Here is a 23,180-nt window from a genome sequence, read left to right on the forward strand (position 1 = left end):
AACGAGGACATGGAAAAATTCTTTGTATTTCACTGGAAAACCAATGAAGCAGTGAGGAAATGGAAGAAGATGACACACCGGGGGGGGAGGGGGGGGGGAAGACAGATGCAGAAAATATGATTTTGATGTTTTTCTTCTTATTTTTTTTTATAGTTTCACATTTTATTAGTTTTTCAAAATGTAAAATACAAAAGAAAATAGAAATAATCGGAAACTAGGCGAAGGGAAGAGAAAATGAGAGGCAAAAGGGGAAAATGAAAAAAGAAGACATTGACTTCCAACTCTTTTTAACACAGTGGAAGATAATATTACAGCCTCAATTTTTTACTTTTTACACGTAAGTATAGAACTAGCCATTTCTTTAGCAGCAGATCTAATCAGGAAAACCAAAATCAACTGTCATTTTTTCCCATCACAAGCACAAAATCCAGAAGCGATTTCCAAATAAAAAGCATAATATATTATCTTCTTTGAATAATCAATTTAACCTGCTTTTTCTTTCTTGCTGTGGAAATAATATTCGTTTGCACTTAATAATCTTTATAAATGATCACCATTTATATTAACAAATAATATATTAATATTATATTCTTTCAGATCCTTTAACCTTAAAGGGAAAAAAACACTTTTAAAAATTCATTTTACAAACATTAAACATTTCTTTAAAAACATTTCTGAAATCAGTAAGTACTAGTACATGTTTTTCAAACTTCCTCTTAATTTTGATTTTTTAAAATCTCCTATTTATAGCATCTGGGTTTATAGCACTGAAAAAAGTGACTGATGACCATTTTTCACACTTAATGACCACTGCAGCATCCCCATGGTCAGATGATAAATTTGGATGCTTGGAAACTGACTCATATTTACGATGGTCGCATTGTCACAGGTCATGTGATCTCCTTTTGCGACCTTCTGACAAGCAAAGTCAGTTGTTAAAGGTTCATTTAACAACTGGGTTATTAATGTAACAATTTCAGTGATTCACATAATAACTGTAATAAGACATCAGGTAAAATGAGGCAAAATTAATTGAACAAATATTTTACTTAGCAACAGAAATTTTGGGATCAATCGTGGTTAGAATAGAATAGAATAGAATAGAATAGAATAGAATAGAATAGAATAGAATAGAATAGAATAGAATAGAATAGAATAGAATAGAATAGAATTATAGAATTGCTACCAACCTGCCTTCCATTGAGGATCTGTATACTGCACGAGTCAAGAAGAGGGCCGTGAAAATATTTACAGACCCCTCACATCCTGGACATAAATTGTTTCAACCCCTACTCTCAAAACGACGCTATAGAGCACTGCACACTGGACACAAGAACAGTTTTTTCCCCAATGCCATCACTCTGCTAACCAAATAATTCCCTCAACACTGTCAAACTATTTACTAAGTTTGCACTACTACTAATCTTCTCATCGTTCCCACCACCCATCTCCTTCCACTTATGACTGTATAACTGTAACCTTGTTGTTTGTATCCTTACGATTTATATTGATTTTGTTTCCTAATTGCTTATTTGTACCCTATGACTATCATTAAGTGTTGTACCTTCTGATTCTTGATGAACGTATCTTTTCTTTTATGTACGCTAAGAGCATATGCACAAAGACAAATTCCTTGTGTGTCCAATCATACTTGGCCAATAAAGAATTCTAATTTTAATAGAATAGAAATAGAATAAAACAGCAGAGTTGGAAGGGACCTTGGAGGTCTTCTAGTCCAGCCCCCTGCCCAGGCAGGAAACCCTACACCATTTCAGACAAATGGCTATCCAACATTTTCTTAAAAATTTCCAGTGTTGGAGCATTCACAACTTCTGCAGGCAAGTTGTTCCACTGGTTAATTATCCTAACTGTCAGGAAATTTCTCCTTAGTTCTAGGTTGCTTCTCTCCTTGATTAGTTTCCACCCATTGCTTCTTGTTCTACCCTCAGGTGCTTTGGAGAATAGTTTGACTCCCTCTTCTTTGGGGCAGCCCCTGAGATATTGGAAGACTGCTATCATGTCTCCCCTAGTCCTTCTTTTCATTAAACTAGACATACCCAGTTCCTGCAGTTGTTCTTCATGTTTAAGCCTCCAGTCCCCTAATCCTCTTTGTTAATCTTTTCTGTACTCTTTCTAGAGTCATAAATTGAGGACTACCCAGTATTCACCTTATTTTCAGTTTCTTAGAATATTTATAAAGATCCTAAACATTCTTCTAGATTCTAGACACTTTCCTTTAAAGCACCGTTTACTGATGTGATTGTTACACACAAGGAATAGTAGAAAGTGGCCTTTAACCTTTAGCTTTTCTTTATTTTTTTCCCTCACTTTGCTAAGCTCGAACAGAGAGGCTGAAACTCGTTGGCTCTTTTTCTGCAGCACGGACAACATTCTTAGGTTTTGAATTTTGCTTTTATTTCCAAACTTTCGTAATAACCTCTGCAGATGTTTGTGCGCAGGGAGGATCCACAGGTCACCCAGACCCGTATTGCTGTGCTGTGCTGTGCTGACATACAAAGTTAGGGCAAAACAACAATTAACAATTCAGACAAGCAACGGGCTGTAGTTTTTCTCCGCAGAAGGCATCCAATTAGGGGACTCAATCTAACAACCCAAAATCCAAGTCATTAACGTTTCAGAATCTACCAGGATAACATCTGGAATCTACAGAACGATCATCTGTTAAGAGGTTTCAGGGAAATTAAATGAGACATCCAGGCACCTAGCTCACAGAATGGCTGCAATTCCTGATTGCCGCCATAAGCCAAGAAAATTATGTATTTCTGCAAGACGGAGAACCTCGTTTTAGCCTAGCCTGTGGAAGGAATTTAAAGCCATAAAAAGCATTACGTGTATATGCTATATATTTATATTCACAGAGGAGAATAGGGTTGAACTGTGGTGTCCTTGGTGCTCTCTGAGTTTGGTTGTTTTTTTGGCAGACAAACAAGCTAACAGTAAGGTAAAGGTAAAGGTTCCCCTCGCACATCTGTGCTAGTCGTTCCCGACTCTAGGGGGCAGTGCTCATCTCCATTTCAAAGCCCAAGAGCCAGCGCTGTCCGAAGACGTCTCCGTGGTCATGTGGCCGGCATGACTCAACGCCAAAGGCGCACGGAACGCTGTTACCTTCCCGCCAAAGGCGGTCCCTATTTTTCTACTTGCATTTTTTACGTGCTTTCGAACTGCTAGGTTGGCAGAAGCTGGGACAAGTCACGGGAGCTCACCCCGTTATGCGGCGCTAGGGACTCGAACCGATGAACTGCCGACCTTTCGATCGACAAGCTTAACGCATTAGCCGCTGAGCCATCATGTCCCCTTTATGGTCGTAGACAAAGGCTTTGTTTTTGCAGTGCCCCCAGTTTGCCATTTGATGAAAGAAGCGTGTTTGGTTTGTAATTATGTCCATAGAAGCAGTCGTTTTATGAGAGTACCAGCAACTTCCAAATGTATTCACCTGCCCGAACCAATAGGGCTGTGAAGGTGTGTAGGAATGCATGCACAAGATGTAAATTGGAAAAAAAAAAATAGCAGTTGCCTTCAAAATAAAAGCAATCCATGCAGGCCAGACAGGAAGATCCCAAAAGCTGGATGTGGCCAGGAAGCTATAAAATGCACAGGTCTGCCGTAGGGGTTGGTAATTAAACTGTTCCCACTTATTCCCGAGTGGGAAAATGTGCAAGTTCTATTTTTTTGTGTATCTGGAGTCCGCAGAGGGCAGAATGGGATTGTCTCCTTCTCAAGAACTAAGCTTTAGAACAGTGGTTCTCAACCTTTATAGTGCTGCGACCCCTTTAATACAATTCCCCACGATGTGGCGACCCCCAACCATAAAATTATTTTCGCAGCAATCTCAGCGCGCCTCAGCAGCCGCAGAAGGGGGGAAAAAGCGGCAAACTGTTTTTTTTTAATTTATCGCGCCTGAAGCCGTATTGGCTAGCGATCTAAACTGCTTGCGATTGCCTTGAGGACGGAGACATTAAAGCAGAGACTCCTCCCCTATTAAGTTTATCGCACCTGAAGCCAGATTAGGCTAATGATTGGGAGTGATTGCTTGTAGTCAACCATTGGAGCGCGATTCTTCGACTCGCAAGTATACTTCCCTTATTTCCGATGGTCTTAGGCGACCCCTGGCAAATCGTCATTCGACCCCCAACGGGGTCGCGACCCACAGGTTGAGAACCGCTGCTTTAGAACTAAATCTTTTCGGGTTCCCCTCTTTACCAGGTCTGAGTGGTTTTGGAATTAACAGCGTCAACGCTGCAGAATAACATTTTAAGAAATGTCTCACAGCTGAGGCAGCTGGACCAAGATGTAGAAACCAAGATACTCCAAAAAAAAAAAAAAAAGAAAAAAAAAAGTAAGCAAACCAAGAAATAGACCCACAAACACATTAGGAGCAGAATATGGGGAAGGGGAAAGAGGACCCAAAATCAAAGCCAGCTAGGAAATATTCTCTAATAGTTATTTTCGGGAGCTAAAGCCGATTCAAAGTGTGGTGCAAACTGAACCTGTTTACTACCGGTTCGCTGGCTGCCCATGCACAGTGCGCACCACGCACCAAATGTGAGGTGCGCATGTACAGTGCATGCCAATAGGAGGCATGGGGTAAGTAGAACACCGCCCGGGGGAAGGAGATCAGCTGTGGCCTGCGGGTTGTTTTTTTTTTTACTTTTAAAAGCATTTTTTTTTTTACAATGCCGAAGAGGTTGTAAAAAAATGCTTTTAAAAGTAAAAAAAAAAAAAAGGCTCCGACGATCAGGTAGCTCAGCTGTGATCGTCACAGAGCCTTTTTTTTTTACCTTTTAAAAGCATTTTTTTTACAACCTATTCGGAATAGGTTGTAAAAAAAATGCTTTTAGTAGTAAAAAAAGAGGCTCTGACGATCGCATGGCTCAGCTGGGATCATCAGAGCCTTCTTTTACCTTTTAAAAGCACTGTTTAAAAGAAGTGGCAAGCGGGCAAATGGGCGATTGGGTGGGCATGGGCGGGGGGGGGGAGGGGCAGGGATTTTTGCTACCGGTTGTCTGAACCAACCGCCGCCATTGCTACTGAATCAGCCGATCCGGTCCGAACCGGGAGCATTTCTCCCCTGCTCCCCCCACCCCCACCCCCGGGGAAAAGAAACTTCCTGCAGCCTTTCCTAGCTCCTCAAAGGACCAGGGCTTTTGAGAACGGTAAAATATTTTTACAGTGAGTTGAGAGAGCTATAAAATACAGCTGTTGCTAACAGTTTGCCTGCAGGATACTAATCCACCATAGTGCTGAGTGCTCGTTTTTTGTTCCAAAGCGGGTGGAAGGTCACACAGCAAGCGATTCTTGTGCTCATGCTAGAAAAGTCCCCAGGTTTAAACTGACAACTGAAGCGAGGCAGGGAGGATGCAACCGGCACACGGGGGGGGGGGGGGGATATAGAACAGAGGCAGAAAAACTGTAATTCCCCCACAGTCTTCCCCATAGATGGCTTAAAAGTTTTATTAAATTTTATTGGGGCTATGTATGAATTTTAGGGTTTTAAAATTGACTGTTTTAAATTTCGGCCATTTATATAATTATGCTTGGTTTTAAGTTTTTTGTTTTAATGTGTATATTGTATGGTTTTATTACTTGGCTGTACACCGCCCTGAGTCCTTCGGGAGAAGGGCGGTATAAAAATCTAAATAAAACTAAAACTAAACTAAACTAGATATGCCACAAAAGCGTATTCCTCGTTTGGCAGGAAAGCTTCATGGGTGACAAAAAAACTCCACTTTGTGGAAATAAGCAATAATACTTGCATCCTAGCGGCGCCCACTCTATTATTAAATGAGTCCTCGGCTTACGGCCGCAATCGAGCCCCAAATTTCTCTTGCTATGTGGAAGTCGTTCAGTGAATTTTGCCCCACTTTCTTGCCGCGGTTGTTAAACGAATCATTGCCGTTATTAAATTAATAACACGCTTGTTATGTGAATCTGGCTTCTCTGTTGGCTGGTTGTCAGGAGGTTACAAAAGGGGATCACTTGACCCCGGAACACTGCAACCGTCGTAACTATGAGTCAGTTGCCAAGCGTCCGAATTTTGATCTCATGGCCATGGGGATGCTGCAATGTTTGTAAGTATGATAAGCGGTGATAATTCACTTTTTTCAGTCCCATTGCGATTTCGAACAGTCACTAAATGAACTGTTGTAAGTTGAGGACGACCTGTGTTAGCAAAGGTATTTTTGCTTTCAAGAGGCAAGCAGCAGGATTTACATAGAAAATTTGGCAGGATACACGTCCTCCACTTACAGCAGCTCACTTAGTGACCATTCGGAGTTACGACAACACTGAAAAAAGCGACTTATGACTGTTTTTCATGCTTATGACCAAGTAAGTTAAGTAGCCTTTTGTTCAAGTAATCAAATTTTATAAGTTTGGCAACTGACTCATATTTATGACGGTTGCCGTGTCCCAGGGTCCCCTTTTGCGACCTTCGGACAAGCCAAATCAATAGGGAAGCCAGATTTGCTTAACAACCCGTGTTACTAACTTAACCACTGCCGGGATTCTCTTAACAATGGTAGCAAGGAAGGGGGTCCAACGGGGCAAGGCTCGCTTAACAAACGCCTCGCTTAGGAACAGACATTTTGGGCTCTGTTGCGGTCGTTAAGTCGAGGTCTAGTTGCGCAAGACCACTCACCCAAGATGAGGCCGACCATGGAGCTCAGATAACCGGTGCCGCTTCCCAGGTTCAAGAAGGAGAGTCCAGGCTGTAGGTCCAGAGCTTCCATGACTTCGGAGTAAATGCAGGGGGCAGAGAGGTGGATGTTCCCATGTTTCCAGGCCAAATCTTTGTAAGCGTTCTCCTTGAATTCCTCCAGGTAATAGTCAGCCCGGTCGACCGCCCTGAAGGCCTGCTCTACCAGCTCCGACCGAATGTACTGAGCCTCCTTCAGGTTATCGATCAACTCGTCGTTGTCTTCTCCCGCGCTCACTGCGCCTCCCATCGTCCACGCCGGTTCCACAAATCAAGCCTGGATGGATTACAGAAGAAGCAGAAAAGAAGCACGATTAGCGACAAGTCGGCAGAGCAGGGGTGTCAAACTCGATTCCATTGAGAGCTGCATCAGGGTTGGGTTTGACCTCCCAAGGGGGTGGTGGTGGTGGCTGCAGTGGGTGTGGCCAGGGTGGGTGTGGCCAGCTCTACGTCACTCGTGACGGGGGCGCCTGTGGTCGCCCGAGCGCTCTGCCAGCGAAAACGGGCTCCCGAGCTCCGTTTTCAGTTGTGATGGCCCCCTGCAACCCCCTGCCAGAAAAAACGGAGCTCTGGAGGGACATGCGCGGCCCTTGTGAACTCCGTTTTCACTGGCAGAGGCACTGTGGGCTGGTCCTTCGCTGTTTCCAGGGCGGCCCCGCGGGTGAGATCTAAACACCCCGCGGGCCGAATCCGGCCCCCGGGCCTTGAGTTTGACACCCCTGCTGTTGAGATTCTGAGTCATCCAGGCCATGTTTGTCCCAACGGTGTTTTTTTTTCAGGAGGCAACTGGACTTTCTGGTTTTTTCTTTTGAAGACGTTTCGCTTCTCATCCCAGAAGCTTCTTCAGCCCTGACAGGATGGTGACTAGGATGAGAAGCGAAACAAAACATCTTCAAAACAAAAAAATCTTTCCATTCCCCTCTATCCTGTAGGGCCGCGGTGTGGCTCAGGCTGTAAGAAGCCTGTTATTAAAACACAGCTGCCTGCAATTACTGCAGGTTCTAGTCCCACCAGGCCCAAGGTTGACTCAGCCTTCCATCCTTTATAAGGTAGGTAAAATGAGGACCCAGATTGTTGGGAGGGCAATAAGTTGACTTTGTAAATATACAAATAGAATGAGACTATTGCCTTACACACTGTAAGCCGCCCTGAGTCTTCGGAGAAGGGCGGGATATAAATGTAAATAAAAAAACAAAAAACAAAACCATGACCTGGATGACTGAGAATCTCTACAGACTTTTAGCCATACAATTTGGGATGAATTTGGGATGAACAGACTGTGGGAGTAGGAATGGATTTCCAGAGGGAAAACTGCAGACTGCAGGAACCAGGAGCACTACTCAGATGACCTGAGGACACAGATAAACATCCAAGTGGCCTCAACGGCTCTCTAAAAGGATGCAAATGACCAGCTCTCTGCAAGGAGTACAAATCCTTCAATTCCCCACCATCCGGTCAGAGCTGAGGAAGCTTCTTGGATGAGAAGCGAAACGTCCTCAAAAGGCAAAAGGAGAGAGTCCAGTTGCCTCCTGAAAAAGCACCTTTGGGACATATAACTAGCGACCATCAGGAGGAAGAGTTGAGAAGATACTGTGGGCATATACAGGGAGTCCTCGACTTATGACAGTTCGTTTAGTGACCATTTGAGCATCGGTTATCAGATCAGGATGAAGTAGTGTCTCTGAATGTGGCCAAATTCTGCGGTGCTTTATGTAAAATTAGGGGAAATTTATTTATTTATTTACATTTATATCCCGCCCTTCTCTGAAGACTCAGGGCGGCTTACAGTGTGTAAGGCAATAGTCTCATTCTATTTGTATATTTACAAAGTCAACTTATTGCCCCCCCAACAATCTGGGTCCTCATTTTACCTACCTTATAAAGGATGGAAGGCTGAGTCAAATTTAACTTTCCACTCTTAAACTATCTACCGATTGCAGTAGTCTTTATTCTCTTATTTTTTTTATGATTATTGTTGCTCTAAATTCTTTTATTTGCTGATCTGTGATCGTAATAAAAATTTATCATTCGAAGTTACAACAGCACCTGAAAAAAAGGGACTGAGACTTGCGACCATTTTTCACACTTACGACCATTCAGTATCCCTGTGGCCGCACGATCAAAATTCAGACACTTTTTTTTTAATTTGCATTTATATCCCGCCCTTCTCCGAAGACTCAGGGGCGGCTTACACTGTGTCAAGCAATAGTCTTCATCCATTTGTATATTATATACAAAGTCAACTTATTGCCCCCCCAACAATCTGGCTCCTCATTTTACCTACCTTATAAAGGATGGAAGGCTGAGTCAACCTTGGGCCTGGTGGGACTAGAACCTGCAGGCAGCTGTGTTAATAACAGACTGTCTTACCAGTCTGAGCCACAGAGGCCCTAACTTGCCAACTGACTCATATTTATGAGGGTTGCAGCATCCCCGGGGGTCACACGATCCCTTCTGACAAGCAAAGCCAATGGGGGAAGCCAGATTCATCTAACAACGATGTGACAAACTTAACAACTGCTGTGATTCGGTTAACAAGGGTGGCAAGAAAGGTTGTAAAATGGGATAAAAATCACTTGCAGAAATTTTGGGCTTAAATTGCGGTCACTGACCGCACACATACTCAACACACAAACCTTGCTAATTATAGCCCTCTTTCTCACCAGAGGTTTCCCGTTAAAAACCTCAGAAATACGGAAATGTGAATTCCAGTTGACCTTTGGCCTTGCATTTCACACACACACACACACACCCTATGAGCCTGTGCTTTTGTGAAATGTGACAATCTGTGTTATCCACGCTTAAGAACCCTCGAATTTATGACCTTCACAGGTCTGTAAAGCAAAGAAGATTGAAGTTAAGATCATGAGCACGCTCAGGGTTTCACTTAGCGACTGCTTTGCTTAATGACTGCATTGTTAGTCCCAGCTAGGGTTGCTAAACGAGGACTACTGGTATTTTTCCTGAAACAGTCTTGAAGGCCGTGAAAATATTTACAGACTCCTCGCATCCTGGACATAAACTGTTTCAACTCCTACCCTCAAAACGACGCTATAGAGCACTGCACACCAGAACAACTAGACACAAGAACAGTTTTTTCCCGAAGGCCATCACTCTGCTAAACAAATCATTCCCTCAACACTGTCAGACTATTTACTGAATCTGCACTACTATTAATCTTCTCATCGTTCCCATCACCAATCTCTTTCCACTTATGACTGTATGACTATAACTTGTTGCTGGCAATCCTTATGATTTATATTGATATAGTGACCATCAATTGTGTTGTAAATGTTGTGCCTTGATGAACGTATCTTTTCTTTTATGTACACTGAGAGCATCTGCACCAAGACAAATTCCTTGTGTGTCCAATCACACTTGGCCAATAAAAATTCTATTCTAAATTCTAAAATTCTATTCTAAGTCTGTAATTTTGTTCCTGGACTTATTTGTAGAGGAGATGGACTCCTCCCCACACACCAACCATTCCAAAAATCCCCCAATTCCAGTTGTCTTAATAGGCATGTCTGAATAGAGGTAGTCCTTGACTTACAACAGTTCATTCAGTTCATTCAGTTCATTCAGTTCATTCAGTTCATTCATTACAACAGCACCTGAAAAAAAGGGACTGAGACTTGCGACCATTTTTCACACTTACGACCATTCAGTATCCCTGTGGCCGCACGATCAAAATTCAGACACTTTTTTTTTAATTTGCATTTATATCCCGCCCTTCTCCGAAGACTCAGGGCGGCTTACACTATGTCAAGCAATAGTCTTCATTCTATTTGTATATTTATATACAAAGTCAACTTATTGCCCCCAACAATCTGGGTCCTCATTTTACCTACCTTATAAAGGATGGAAGGCTGAGTCAACCTTGGGCCTGGTGGGACTAGAACCTGCAGTAATGGCAAGCAGCTGCTGTTAATAACAGACTGTCTTACCAGTCTGAGTCACAGAGGCCCTAACTTGCCAACTGACTCATATTTATGAGGGTTGCAGCGTCCCCGGGGGTCACACGATCCCTTTATTGCGACCTTCTGACAAGCAAAGCCAATGGGGGAAGCCAGATTCATCTAACAACGATGTGACAAACTTAACAACTGCTGTGATTCGGTTAACAAGGGTGGCAAGAATGGTTGTAAAATGGGATAAAAATCACTTGCAGAAATTTTGGGCTTAAATTGCGGTCACTGACCGCACACATACTCAACACACAAACCTTGCTAATTATAGCCCTCTTTCTCACCAGAGGTTTCCCCTTAAAAACCTCAGAAATACGGAAATGTGAATTCCAGTTGACCTTTGGCCTTGCATTTCACACACACACACACACATACCCTATGAGCCTGTGCTTTTGTGAAATGTGACAATCTGTGTTATCCACGCTTAAGAACCCTCGAATTTATGACCTTCACAGGTCTGTAAAGCAAAGAAGATTGAAGTTAAGATCATGAGCACGCTCAGGGTTTCACTTAGCGACTGCTTTGCTTAATGACTGCATTGTTAGTCCCAGCTAGGGTTGCTAAACGAGGACTACTGGTATTTTTCCTGAAACAGTCTTGAAGGCCGTGAAAATATTTACAGATCCCTCGCATCCTGGACATAAACTGTTTCAACTCCTACCCTCAAAACGACGCTATAGAGCCCTGCACACCAGAACAACTAGACACAAGAACAGTTTTTCCCCGAAGGCCATCACTCTGCTAAACAAATCATTCCCTCAACACTGTCAGACTATTTACTGAATCTGCACTACTATTAATCTTCTCATCGTTCCCATCACCAATCTCTTTCCACTTATGACTGTATGACTATAACTTGTTGCTGGCAACCCTTATGATTTATATTGATATATTGACCATCAATTGTGTTGTAAATGTTGTGCCTTGATGAACGTATCTTTTCTTTTATGTACACTGAGAGCATATGCACCAAGACAAATTCCTTGTGTGTCCAATCACACTTGGCCAATAAAAATTCTATTCTAAATTCTAAAATTCTATTCTAAGTCTGTAATTTTGTTCCTGGACTTATTTGTAGAGGAGATGGACTCCTCCCCACACACCAACCATTCCAAAAATCCCCCAATTCCAGTTGTCTTAATAGGCATGTCTGAATAGAGGTAGTCCTTGACTTACAACAGTTCATTCAGTTCATTCATTACAACAGCACTGAAAGAATTGACTTATGACCATTTTTCGCACTTATGAGTATTGTAGCACTCCTATGGTCACAGGATTTGCATTCGGATGCTTGACAACTGTCTCACATTTATGACGGTTGCAGTGTTCCCAGGGTCACACAATCCTCTTTTGCGACCTTCTGACAAGCAAAGTCAATGGGGGAAGCCAGATTCCCTTAATGACGGTTTTACTAACTTAGCAACTGCAGTGATTCACTTAACAAATGTGTCAAAAAAAAAGAAGCCATAAAATGGGGCAAAATTCCATTCACAATTTTCTCACTTAACAACATACATTTTGGACTCAGTTGTGGTCATAAGTTGAGGACTACCTGTAGGAGCAATGAGATTTTATAACTGAATGCATAATCTACACTTAAAATTACACAGGATCACCCAAAGAATTAAAGATGATGGAAAAGCACATATCTGTTGATCAGTCTGAAAATAGTAATTTGGCAACAGAGGTCAAAGAGTGGAACAAAATTCTACTATACAAACCTGGTAATGTATTCAGTGCTGCTTGGATCCTTGCCTTAAAACAAATGCAACCTCAAATCCAACATTTCAACCAGAAATCCTCTTAACCAAAATATTCTTAAATAATTGTCTTAACTGGGGTCATTGTTAAGTATCACATTAAAAATCTTACTCTTTTTTTCATGCCAGTTCTAATGAGTGAGCACTTTCTAATACCAAGTGAGGTTTAGATAGACTGTTAATAATACATATAGGAAAAAAGGCAGGGGAATTTTAATTACAGCATTTTGCTCTTCTAATAAGACTTGTAGAAGCAGACAACCTGGTCTGTAGTTCCCTGTTTAACATGTTTTACTTTGGCATGCGTTTAGGAAAACCAATAACCCACTTGTATATATCAAAACTGTATCAATAAAATAAAACGCACTGCAAAATCTAAATGAGAAATTGCCACTTCAGCAGAGTTCTTATTGAACACTTATTGATATTGTATTTAGGTGGATTTTGGATAATCTGCAAAACAACAACTATAAAAAATCCCCATGCACCAAGACATCGATTTGTTAGATTTATACACCAATCTTTCTGCCGGAGGTCAAACAGATTTAACTGTTTCTTATCACACAACAATCTTATAAGTTAGGATAAGCCGAAAGTGTATGATTTTAACCTGAACTATGGGTGGTCCTTGACGTACGACCGTAACAGAACCTTGCATCATGGTTGTAAGTGACCGCATGTCTCAAGGCTGACCTGACGTCATGACCTTTTCACAGGGGTAGTTAAGTGAATCACCCAAGTCATTAAGCAAATCCACAGTCATTAAGTTAAGCCTTGGTTGTTAAGTGAACAAAGGTTTGCTCTGTAAGTGTCAGTTTTCAGTAAAACCATCGTAAAACACTGTCGCAGGACTGCAGGACACTACAAATGGCCCAATATGGTCCATGTTGCCCAGGAAGCGACTTTTGAACTTTGACGGAACTTTGAATCGGGGCCGCAAGCCAGCCTCGAGGTAGCTTTGTCGTAACTCTGAATACAGATAGTCCTCAACTTACGATCCCGAGCCCAAAATTTTATGTTGTTAAGTGAGAAATTTGCTGACTGAGTTTTGACCCATTTTACGACTTTTCTCGCCACGTTCACCAAGTGAAATCACTGTCGTTCTTAAATTAGCGACGCGGTTGTTGAAGCGAATCTGGCTTCCTCATGGACTTTGTTTGACAAGAAGGTTGCTAAAGGGGACACCGGGACACTGCAGCCGTCGTAAATGTGAGTCAGTTTTCAAGCGTCTGAATATAACGCACGAGACCATCGGGATGCTGCAAGAGTCGTGAGTGTGAAAAAAAAACGGTCACTTTTTTTCAGTGTCGTTGTAACTTCAGACAGCCACTAAATGTCTAGGTATGTCTAGTTTGATGAAAAGAAGGACTAGGGGAGACATGATAGCAGTGTTCCAATATCTCAGGGGCTGCCACAAGGAAGAGGGACTCAAGCTAGTCTCCAAAGCACCTGAGGGCAGGACAAGAAGTAATGGGTGGAAACTCATCAAGGAGAGAAGCAACCTAGAACTAAGGAGAAATTTCCTGACAGTTAGAACAATTAATCAGTGGAACGACTTGCCTGCAGAAGTTGTGAATGCTCCAACACTAGAAATTTTTAAGAAAATGTTGGATAACCATCTGACTGAGATGGTGTAGGGATTCCTGCCTGGGCAGGGGGTTGGACTAGAAGGCCTCCAAGGTCCCTTCCAACTCTGTTGTTATATTATTATATTATTATTATAAATGAACTGTTGTAAAGTCGAGGACTACCTGCAGTTGCTAAAGAAGTGGTCGTAAGTTGAAGTACCTGTCCTGTTGGCAGATTTAAAAGGTACGCAGCAGGCTTGGTTTGTAACAAAACAGTATTGCAGAGTTGGAAGGGGCCTTGTCTACCTCATCTGTGAGGTAAAGCTGCGTTTTTTGGGAACCGACCTCCCTGTCTGGGCATGAACAGATGCAGAGCTGCCTGATAAGGGATAATCATGGCTTGAAATGCGGAGGCTGTGAAGGATTTGTGGCTCCGACAGAATCTTCTCCAGGAGCTCTACCTGCCCTAGAGATAATCACATAAGCAGATCATCACCTATACGCTTCTGATAATAGCTAAATTCAACATTCAGGCCCAGAAAAGTACCTCGGACTATCTCTAGGGATGGGTGTTCCCCGGGCCAGAATGCCATGCTTCTCAATCCGGTCTTTGATTTGTCGATTTTATTATCCGACTGTATAGATAGGGCTGGGAGGCTCCCTTGATGGATCAATTCAGCAGCCTCTCTGGTTTAAATATTGGTTTTGTCACTGATGCCAGCTGGATGCCCTGGAACTCTGGCCAGATAGGGCAAAAAGGATATCTATCTATCTATCTATCTATCTATCTATCTATCTATCTATCTATCTATCTATCTATCTATCTATCTATCTATCTATCTACCTATCTACCTATCTATCTATCTATCTATCTTCTCTATCATTACCATCCATCCATCCATCCATCTACCTATCTATCATATTCCATCTTTATTTTTATAAACAACTCAAAGCAGTGAACATACCCAAGACTCCTTCCTCCTCCTATTTTCTCCAGAACATCGATCCTGTGAGGTGGCTTGGGCTGAGAAAGAGTCATTGGCTCAAAGTCATCCAGTTGACTTTTATGGCTAAGGTGGGACTAGAACTCACCGACTCCTGGTGATTGGGTCAGAGTCACGCAGCTGATTTCATGCCTAAGGCGGGATTAGAACTCACTGACTCCTGGTGATTGGCTCAAAGTCACCCAGCTGATTTCATGCCTAAGGCGGGATTAGAACATCCCGACTCCTGGTGATTGGCTCAAAGTCACCCAGCTGATTTCATGCCTAAGGCGGGATTAGAACACCCCGACTTCTGGTGATTGGCTCAAAGTCACCCAGCTGATTTCATGCCTAAGGCGGGACTAGAACTCACTCTCGTTTTCAAGCTCGGTGGCTTAACCACTAGACCAAACTGATCTTGCTTTTCCCTTTCCTTATGAACGATTGTCTATTGTAATATACCTTCAAGTCTACCTTTTCCCACAGAGACTTGAGTCTGATCGCGAATTGAAAAGATTCTGAAGCATAGGTCACCTTTCCCTTCCCTTCCGTTTATCTCTACTCTCTTATTAGAATAACACAGCTGGGAAGAACTTTATGGGTCATATAGTCCAACACACACACACACACGCTTTGTTATCAAACGACCGGTTTCTAGAGATGAAAATAAAAAAGGATCATTTTTCAAAGAAAATCAAACAAAGAATGGATATATTTTTTTTAATTTGCATTTATATCCCGCCCTTCTCCGAAGACTCAGGGCGGCTTACACTATGTCAGGCAATAGTCTTCATCCAATTGTATACTATATACAAAGTCAACTTATTGCCCCCCAACAATCTGGGTCCTCATTTTACCTACCTTATAAAGGATGGAAGGCTGAGTCAACCTTGGGCCTGGTGGGACTTGAACCTGCAATATTGCAGGCAGTTGCTGTTAATAACAGGCTGCATTAGCCTGATGAGCCACCAGAGGCCCTGTATGAATAAAGGAGAATATTTATAGCTCGAGGAATGGATGTTCCCAATATTTGCACTCAGCCTCTTATGGATCCTGCAAAACACGGACCAAAAACTAAGAGCCCTAAATGGGATTTAAGTAGAAATGCACCTCTTTCTAGCCTTCAACTGTCGGTGCTTCCTATGGCTTAATGCTTACCGTCAGCACATATATTCCGAATAGTCGAGTGGCTTCATTTTTAATTTACCGTCCATTCTTCCCTGAGCAACCTATTCAATGTCACAAAGATTCCCCCGTGCGAAAGGACACGTGCTCCCTGACCTGGCTGGTTCTCTTATTACAGGGTCTATTAGCATGCTTCTGCATGCTTTGTTCAGCCACAACAAGAGATAATTGGTTTGCAGCCAACTCAGGGCACACTTAGTAAAAACAAGGACTCCTGCCTACGTTGCCCTATCGCTGAAGGACTGTGTATCCCAGGGGGAAGGAGGGTGTGGAGGATAATGAATAGCTTTCTTCTGACAACAACACCCTCATGTTGCAGCCCGGGCCTAGAGCAGACAGCCTGGTTTCCAAATGCCCAATATCTATATCTATATCTCAAATATATATTGCTGATAAAGAAATAAAGGGAGACTAGTATAGATCTATTTCAAGCTTTTTAGCTTTCCTCAGCTAGCTATACCCTTATTCGGATTCGAACTTCGAATATGGAATGGCTAGCTGAGGAAAGCTAAAAAGCTTGAAATAGATCTATACTAGTCTCCCTTTATTTCTTTATCAGCAATATATATTTGGTATAAAATGGTTGGTCATGAATGCGACTGCTTGAGGGCTCCTGGATTGGAGCTGAAAGGTGAAAGAGAAGCAGTATGTTCCCTCCCACGTTGGGGCAGACCAGGTGCTTCAACAAAAAAACACTATATATATCACACATTGCTCCCAGAAGCACGAAGCTGAAGCCTGAAGATGACGAATGAGACTTCGTCGAAACGTCGCCAAGACACTTCCAATTTTACGCGGGAGAAAACCCGAATAACCAAAGACCTATATTATTTTTTTATTTATTTTTTCAAATTTATATACCGCCCTATCTCCCTAAGGACTCAGGGCGGTTCACAGGCAGTTAAAATACATATAAATACAAATTAAAAAACAACAATTAAAAAACTTATTCTATTGCCTAATTTAAAAACAATATAAATAATAAAACCCCTTAAAACCCGAATAACCAAAGACCTATATACATATATATCTATATCTATATAGATATAGATAGATAGATAGATAGATAGATAGATAGATAGATAGATAGATAGATAGATAGATATAGATATTATGCCATTTAATATATGGAATATTATAATATAATGTAATGTAATTTAATATATTCAGTGGTGGGATTCAAGTAATTTAACAACCGGTTCTCTGCCCTAATGATTTCTTCCAACAACCATTTTGCCAAACTGCTCGGAAAGTTAACAACCGGCTCTCCCGAAGTGGTGCGAACTGGCTGAATCCCACCACTGATTAGATTATATTATCTGTTGTGTTTCTTTTTCTGCTATACGACCATCACAATGCCTGGCATTTGCTCCATGCAGACCGACAAGAGTGTCAAAACTTTGCTCCTTGGATTGGCAGCCCAGATGTTCCTTCTATTTACAGCAGTGAAGTTGTGGGGCTGGACTTCGCCTATAATCACAGGACCCGACCTGAAACAACGGAAGCGATTTTCGCTCTGAAAGGAAACACTTGGGTTTCTTTTTTCAAAGCGAGCAGCCCCATTTCAGAGAAATCAAAGGTACTTTCAGAAGGAAATTCCAAGCACCAACACTCAAAAGATACCGCCTAGCCATTCTGAACAAGGCCTGTGGGCAGACATGATTTCTTAAACTTACAATACTTCATTCAGTGACCATTCAAATATACAACACTGCTGGAAAAAAACAACAAATGACTTATGACTATTTTTCACCTACAACCACTGCAACATCCCCACGAACACGGGATCAAGATTCAGATGCTTGGCAACCGACTCTTATTTAACGATAGTTGCTTTGTCCCGGGATCGTGTGATCACTTTTTGCGACCTTCCGACAAGTGAAGTCAACGGGGGGGGTCGGGGGGGGGAGCTAGATTCACTTAACAACCTTTAACAACTGCAGTCATTCACTTATCAGCGGAAACCTTAAGAAAGGTCGGAAAATTCAATGAACAACTGTGTCGCTTAGCCACAGAAATTTTGGGCCTCGGTTGTGGTTGTTAAGTCGAGGACTACTTGCACCGGAATGCACGTCATTAGGCATCGTGAGAAAACGCACAATTTTCAAATGCCCTGTAAAATTGCGGGGTACTTTTTTTTTTAGAAACCCGGCAGGGAAACCCGGCAAAAAGCTGTTGCAAAAGTTGCAAGACTGTATTAACAGCAGCTTTCACCGTGACAAGTAGCCACAAGGACCTTTTAGGGATTAAAACCCAGGATAAATATTTACCTATCTCCAGTATGCGAGATAAGGGGGAAACACTTGCTTCGGAGAAGGTTATTTTGAATACAGAAGAAAGTTGCCAATCCTTTCTCCATAAGCAAGCAACACATCTTGCCAGGAAAGATTAACAGAGCTGGAAGGGACCTTATAGGTCATCTAGTCCAACCCCCACCCCCCCACCCCCGGCCTAAGCAGGAGACCCTACACCATTTCTGACAAATGGCAGTCCAATCTTTTCTTGAAACTAAGACAAACTTGAAAGAAACTAAGGCAAAGGCCTACTTCAAGAGAGAGAAATGGGACAGTAATTTTGGTGTGTGTGCTTGATGTTACTCTACACCAGGGCTCTCCAACTTTGGCAACTTTAAGCCTGGCGGACTTCAACTCCCAGAATTCCTAGACTAACTCCTAGACTCCTCAGCAAAGGCTGTTTTTTTGGTAGCCAAATCCCCCACCTCTGGAGAGGCTCTCAGGTTGAGAAACATCTCTTAAGAAGAAACGCCAAAGTCCCATTCGCTGCCAGCCATTTATTAACCCAATAAAAGCAGCTTGCTTTGGATGAAGATGTTACAGACACACAAAAAATACAACAACCTTACCAGCAGTTAAAATTGATACCGAAAAGGCTGCAGGGCAACTCACAAAAAATGCCCAGCAGGGCATTTAATTCCAGATTAATCTTTTTCAAACACCATTTGAAGGGTCCACCAGGATAAGGGGAGATTTGCAGATATGGGTGGGGGGCTACTCCCCAGTCAGCAGGGCAAGCTGGGTACTATGGGAATCCTTAGCGGGGAATCCCACCTCCTATGATGCACAGCCAGGATGGGAGGTTGGGAGCTATAGGAATCCCTAGCAGGGAACCTCTTCCCCGTAATGCACAGCCGGCATGGGAGTCTGGGGGCCTAGCTAGGGAATCCCACCTCCTATGATGCACAGCCAGGATGGGAAGTTGGGAACTATAGGAATCCCTAGCAGGGAACCTCCTCCCCATAATGCACAGCCGGCATGGGAGTCTGGGGGCCCTAAAGGGAATGCCTAGCTAGGGAATCCCACCTCCTATGATGCACAGCAAAGATGGGAGGTTGGGAACCATTGGAATCCCTAGCAGGGAATCTCCTCCCCATAATGCACAGCCGGTATGGGAGTCTGGGGGCCCTAAAGGGAATGCCTAGCTAGGGAATCCCACCTCCTATGATGCACAGCAAAGATGGGAAGTTGGGACCTATAGGAATCCCTAGCAGGGAACCTCCTCCCCATAATGCACAGCCAGTATGGGGGCCTTAAAGGGAATGCCTAGCTAGGGAATCCCACCTCCTATGATCCACAGCAAAGATGGAAGGTTGGGAATCATAGGAATCCCTAGCAGGGAATCTCCTCCCCATAATGCACAGCCGGTATGGGAGTGGGGGCCCTAAAGGGAATGCCTAGCTAGGGAATACCACCTCCTATGATGCACAGCCAGGATGGGAAGCTGGGAACTATAGGAATCCCTAGCAGGGAACCTCCTCCCCATAATGCACAGCCAGTATGGGGGCCTTAAAGGGAATGCCTAGGTAGGGAATCCCACCTCCTATGATGCACAGCCAGGATGGGAGGTTGGGAACCACAGGAATCCCTAGCAGGGAATCTCCTCCCCATAATGCACAGCCGGTGTGAGAGTCTGGGGGCCCTAAAGGGAATGCCTAGCTAGGGAATCCCACCTCCTATGACGCACATCCAGGATGGGAGGTTGGGAACCATAGGAATTCCTAGCAGGGAATCCTCCCACCCATGGTGCACAGCCTAATGGCATGCCGGGCACCATGGGAATCGAGGCTCTTCTGCTTCCTGGCCTTGGCCCCAGCACCCCTCTGGAGTGCAACTCCCTTCCTATCATGCCCCCCCCGACCCTGGCCAAGGATGATGGGTCCTGTGGTCCATGCAAGGGGGCGCCAGAGCGGTGCCACCCCCTCCCCTCCAGGAGGAAAAGGGGAGAGAGGGCTCACCCCGCAGAAGCTGGGGCGGGGGGGGGCGGAAGGTTGTTGCTAGGGGGGGCAGAAAGGGGCGGGGGAGGCTGTTGCTAGGGGGGCAGAAAGGGGCGGGGCCTGGCACGAGCGAGCGGGGGGGGCCTCCCTCCCCCTGCCGTCACTTGAGGACGGAGGGAAGCCCCGAGGAAGAACAGCCGGCGCAGCTCTACCTGTTCCTCCAGCGCCAGCCGCCTCCGCCGGCCTTCCGAGCCGCCAACTCTCCCGCACCCGCCCAGCCACACGCCGCGTCCCACGGCTGTAAACAGAAGCCCAGCTGGCCAAACAGCCCCCCTCAGGGCAGCACCACTGCGCAGGCGCCGCCTCCAGAGCGCCTCTGACGTCACACGCCGGACCAGGCAGGCAGGCAAGCAGGGAGGGAACGTACCATGCGGGCCGAAAGGGAAGGGGGCCGAAGAGAAGGGTCCACCGTTAGTCCTGCGCGGGGGGTGTCTGGGCGACCACGTGTTTGGCAGAGAAGGCGGGAGAGACGATTGATTAGAATAGAATAGAATAGAATTTTATTGGCCAAGTGTGATTGGACACACAAGGAATTTGTCTTGGTGCATATGCTCTCAGTGTACATAAAAGAAAAGATACGTTCATCAGGTACAACATTTACAACACAATTGAAGATAATATATCAATATAAATCATAAGGATTGCCAGCAACAAGTTATAGTCATACAGTCATAAGTGGAAAGAGATTGGTGATGGGAACTATGAAACGATTAATAGTAGTGCAGATTCAGTAAATAGTCTGACAGTGTTGAGGAATTATTTGTTTAGCAGAGTGATGGCCTTGGGAAAAAACTGTTCTTGTGTCTAGTTGTTCTGGTGTGCAGTGCTCTATAGCGTCGTTTTGAGGGTAGGAGTTGAAACAGTTTATGTCCAGGATGCGAGGGATCTGCAAATATTTTCACGGCCCTCTTCTTGATTCGTGCAGTATACAGGTCCTCAATGGAAGGCAAGTTGGTAGCAATTATTTTTCTGCAGTTCTAATTATCCTCTGAAGTCTGTGTTTTCTTGTTGGGTTGCAGAACCGAACCAGACAGTTATAGAGGTGCAAATGACAGACTCAATAATTCCTCTGTAGAATTGGATCAGCAGCTCCTTGGGCAGTTTGAGCTTACTGAGTTGGCGCAGAAAGAACATTCTTTGTTGTCCTTTTTAATGATGTTTTTGATGTTAGCTGTCCATTTGAGATCTTGCGATATGATAGAACCCAGAAATTTGAAGGTTTCTACTGTTGATACTGTGTTGTCAAGTATTGTGAGAGGTGGAAGTATGGAAGGGTTTTCCTAAAGTCTACCACCATTTCTACGGTTTTGAGTGTGTTCAGTTCCAGATTGTTTTGGTTGCACCACAAGGCTAGTCGTTCGACCTCTCGTCTATATCGGATTCGTCATTGTCTCGAATGAGACCAATCACTGTTGTGTCATCTGCGAACTTCAGTAGCTTAACAAATGGATCATTGGAGATGCAGTCATTGGTATACAGAGAGAAGAGAAGTGGGAGAGCACACAGCCTTGGGGGCCCCTGTGCTAATTGTACAGGTATTTGATGTGATCTTGCTTAGCTTCACCTGCTGCTTCCTGTTTGTTAGGAAGCTTGTGATCCACTTACAAGTCTGTTCCGGTACCTGTAGCTGGTTTAGCTTAGTTAGAAGAATGTCTGGAATGATGGTATTGAATGCTGAACTAAAGTCTACAAAAGGACCCTTGCATAGGTCTTTGGAGACTCAAGATGTTGTAGGATGTAGTGCAGAGCCATATTAACAGCATCATCTGTTGATCTATTTGCTCGGTATGCAAATTGCAAGGGGTCTAAAAGCGGATTCGTGATGGTTTTCAGGTAGGAAAGCACTAGCCTTTCAAAGGTTTTCATGACTACAGATGTTAGAGCAACTGGTCTGTAGTCATTCAGTTCCTTGATGGTGGGCTTCTTGGCACTGGGATGATGGTAGAGCGTTTGAAGCAAGAAGGAACATAGCACATCTCTAGTGATTTATTGAAAATATGGGTGAAGATGGGGGACAATTGGTCAGCACAGACTTTTAAGCAAGAAGGAGTTATCTTGTCTGGGCCTGGCGCTTTTCCTGGCTTTTGTCTGTGAAATAGGTCCTGCACTTCCTTTTCTGTGATCACTAGGGGTTGTGAACCCAATGAAATGGGGTCAGTTGTAGGAGGCTTGGCTGTTGTTGGTGTGTCTGAGATGGGGGTTGTGGAGATAGGTGGCTGTAGTTTCCTTTCAAACCTGCAGTAAAACTCATTCAGGTCATCTGCCAGTTGTTGATTACCTTCAGCCTGGGAAGGAGGTTTGCCATAGCCGGTGATATTTTAAGAGTTTTCCACATGTTTGCTGGTTCATTTGCTGAAAATTGATTCTTTAGCTTTTCAGAGTAGCTTCTTTTTGCTGCTCTTATCTCCCTTGTTAGTGCATTTCTGGCCTGATTGTACAGCATTTTATCACCTTTTCTGTAGGCTTCCTCTTTGGAATGTCGTAGCTGCTTAAGTTTAGGTGTAAACCAAGGTTTGTTATTACTGTGTATTCGCAAGTTCCTTGTAGGTACACATAGGTCTTCACAGAAGCTGACATATGATGTTACAGTATCTGTGAGTTCATCCAGGTCTGCAGAGGTATCTTTAAAAATATTCCAATCAGTGCAGTCAAAACATGCCTGTAGCTTTAATTCTGATTCCTCCGTCCAGGTTTTCACTGATTTAATTAT

The 23,180-nt window shown here is 43.6% G+C and overlaps 1 protein-coding gene across 1 annotated transcript in view; it reads right to left on the reverse strand.

Annotated features, from left to right (window-relative positions):
• PCMTD2 (protein-L-isoaspartate (D-aspartate) O-methyltransferase domain containing 2) overlaps positions 1-20,778 on the reverse strand; it is a 42,735-nt gene extending 21,957 nt beyond the window's left edge. The window contains exons 1-2 of the mRNA XM_058175962.1: positions 20,623-20,778; positions 6,659-6,992 (exon numbers count right to left, since the gene is read on the reverse strand). Coding sequence (XP_058031945.1) covers positions 6,659-6,965 — 307 coding nt within the window. The 5' untranslated portion in view covers positions 6,966-6,992; positions 20,623-20,778. The remainder of the gene's footprint in view (positions 1-6,658; positions 6,993-20,622) is intronic.
• Positions 20,779-23,180: the final 2,402 nt, after the last annotated feature.

This window comes from Ahaetulla prasina, chromosome 3, assembly GCF_028640845.1.
Source record: "Ahaetulla prasina isolate Xishuangbanna chromosome 3, ASM2864084v1, whole genome shotgun sequence".
In the NCBI taxonomy this organism is placed as follows: Eukaryota; Metazoa; Chordata; class Lepidosauria; order Squamata; family Colubridae; genus Ahaetulla; species Ahaetulla prasina.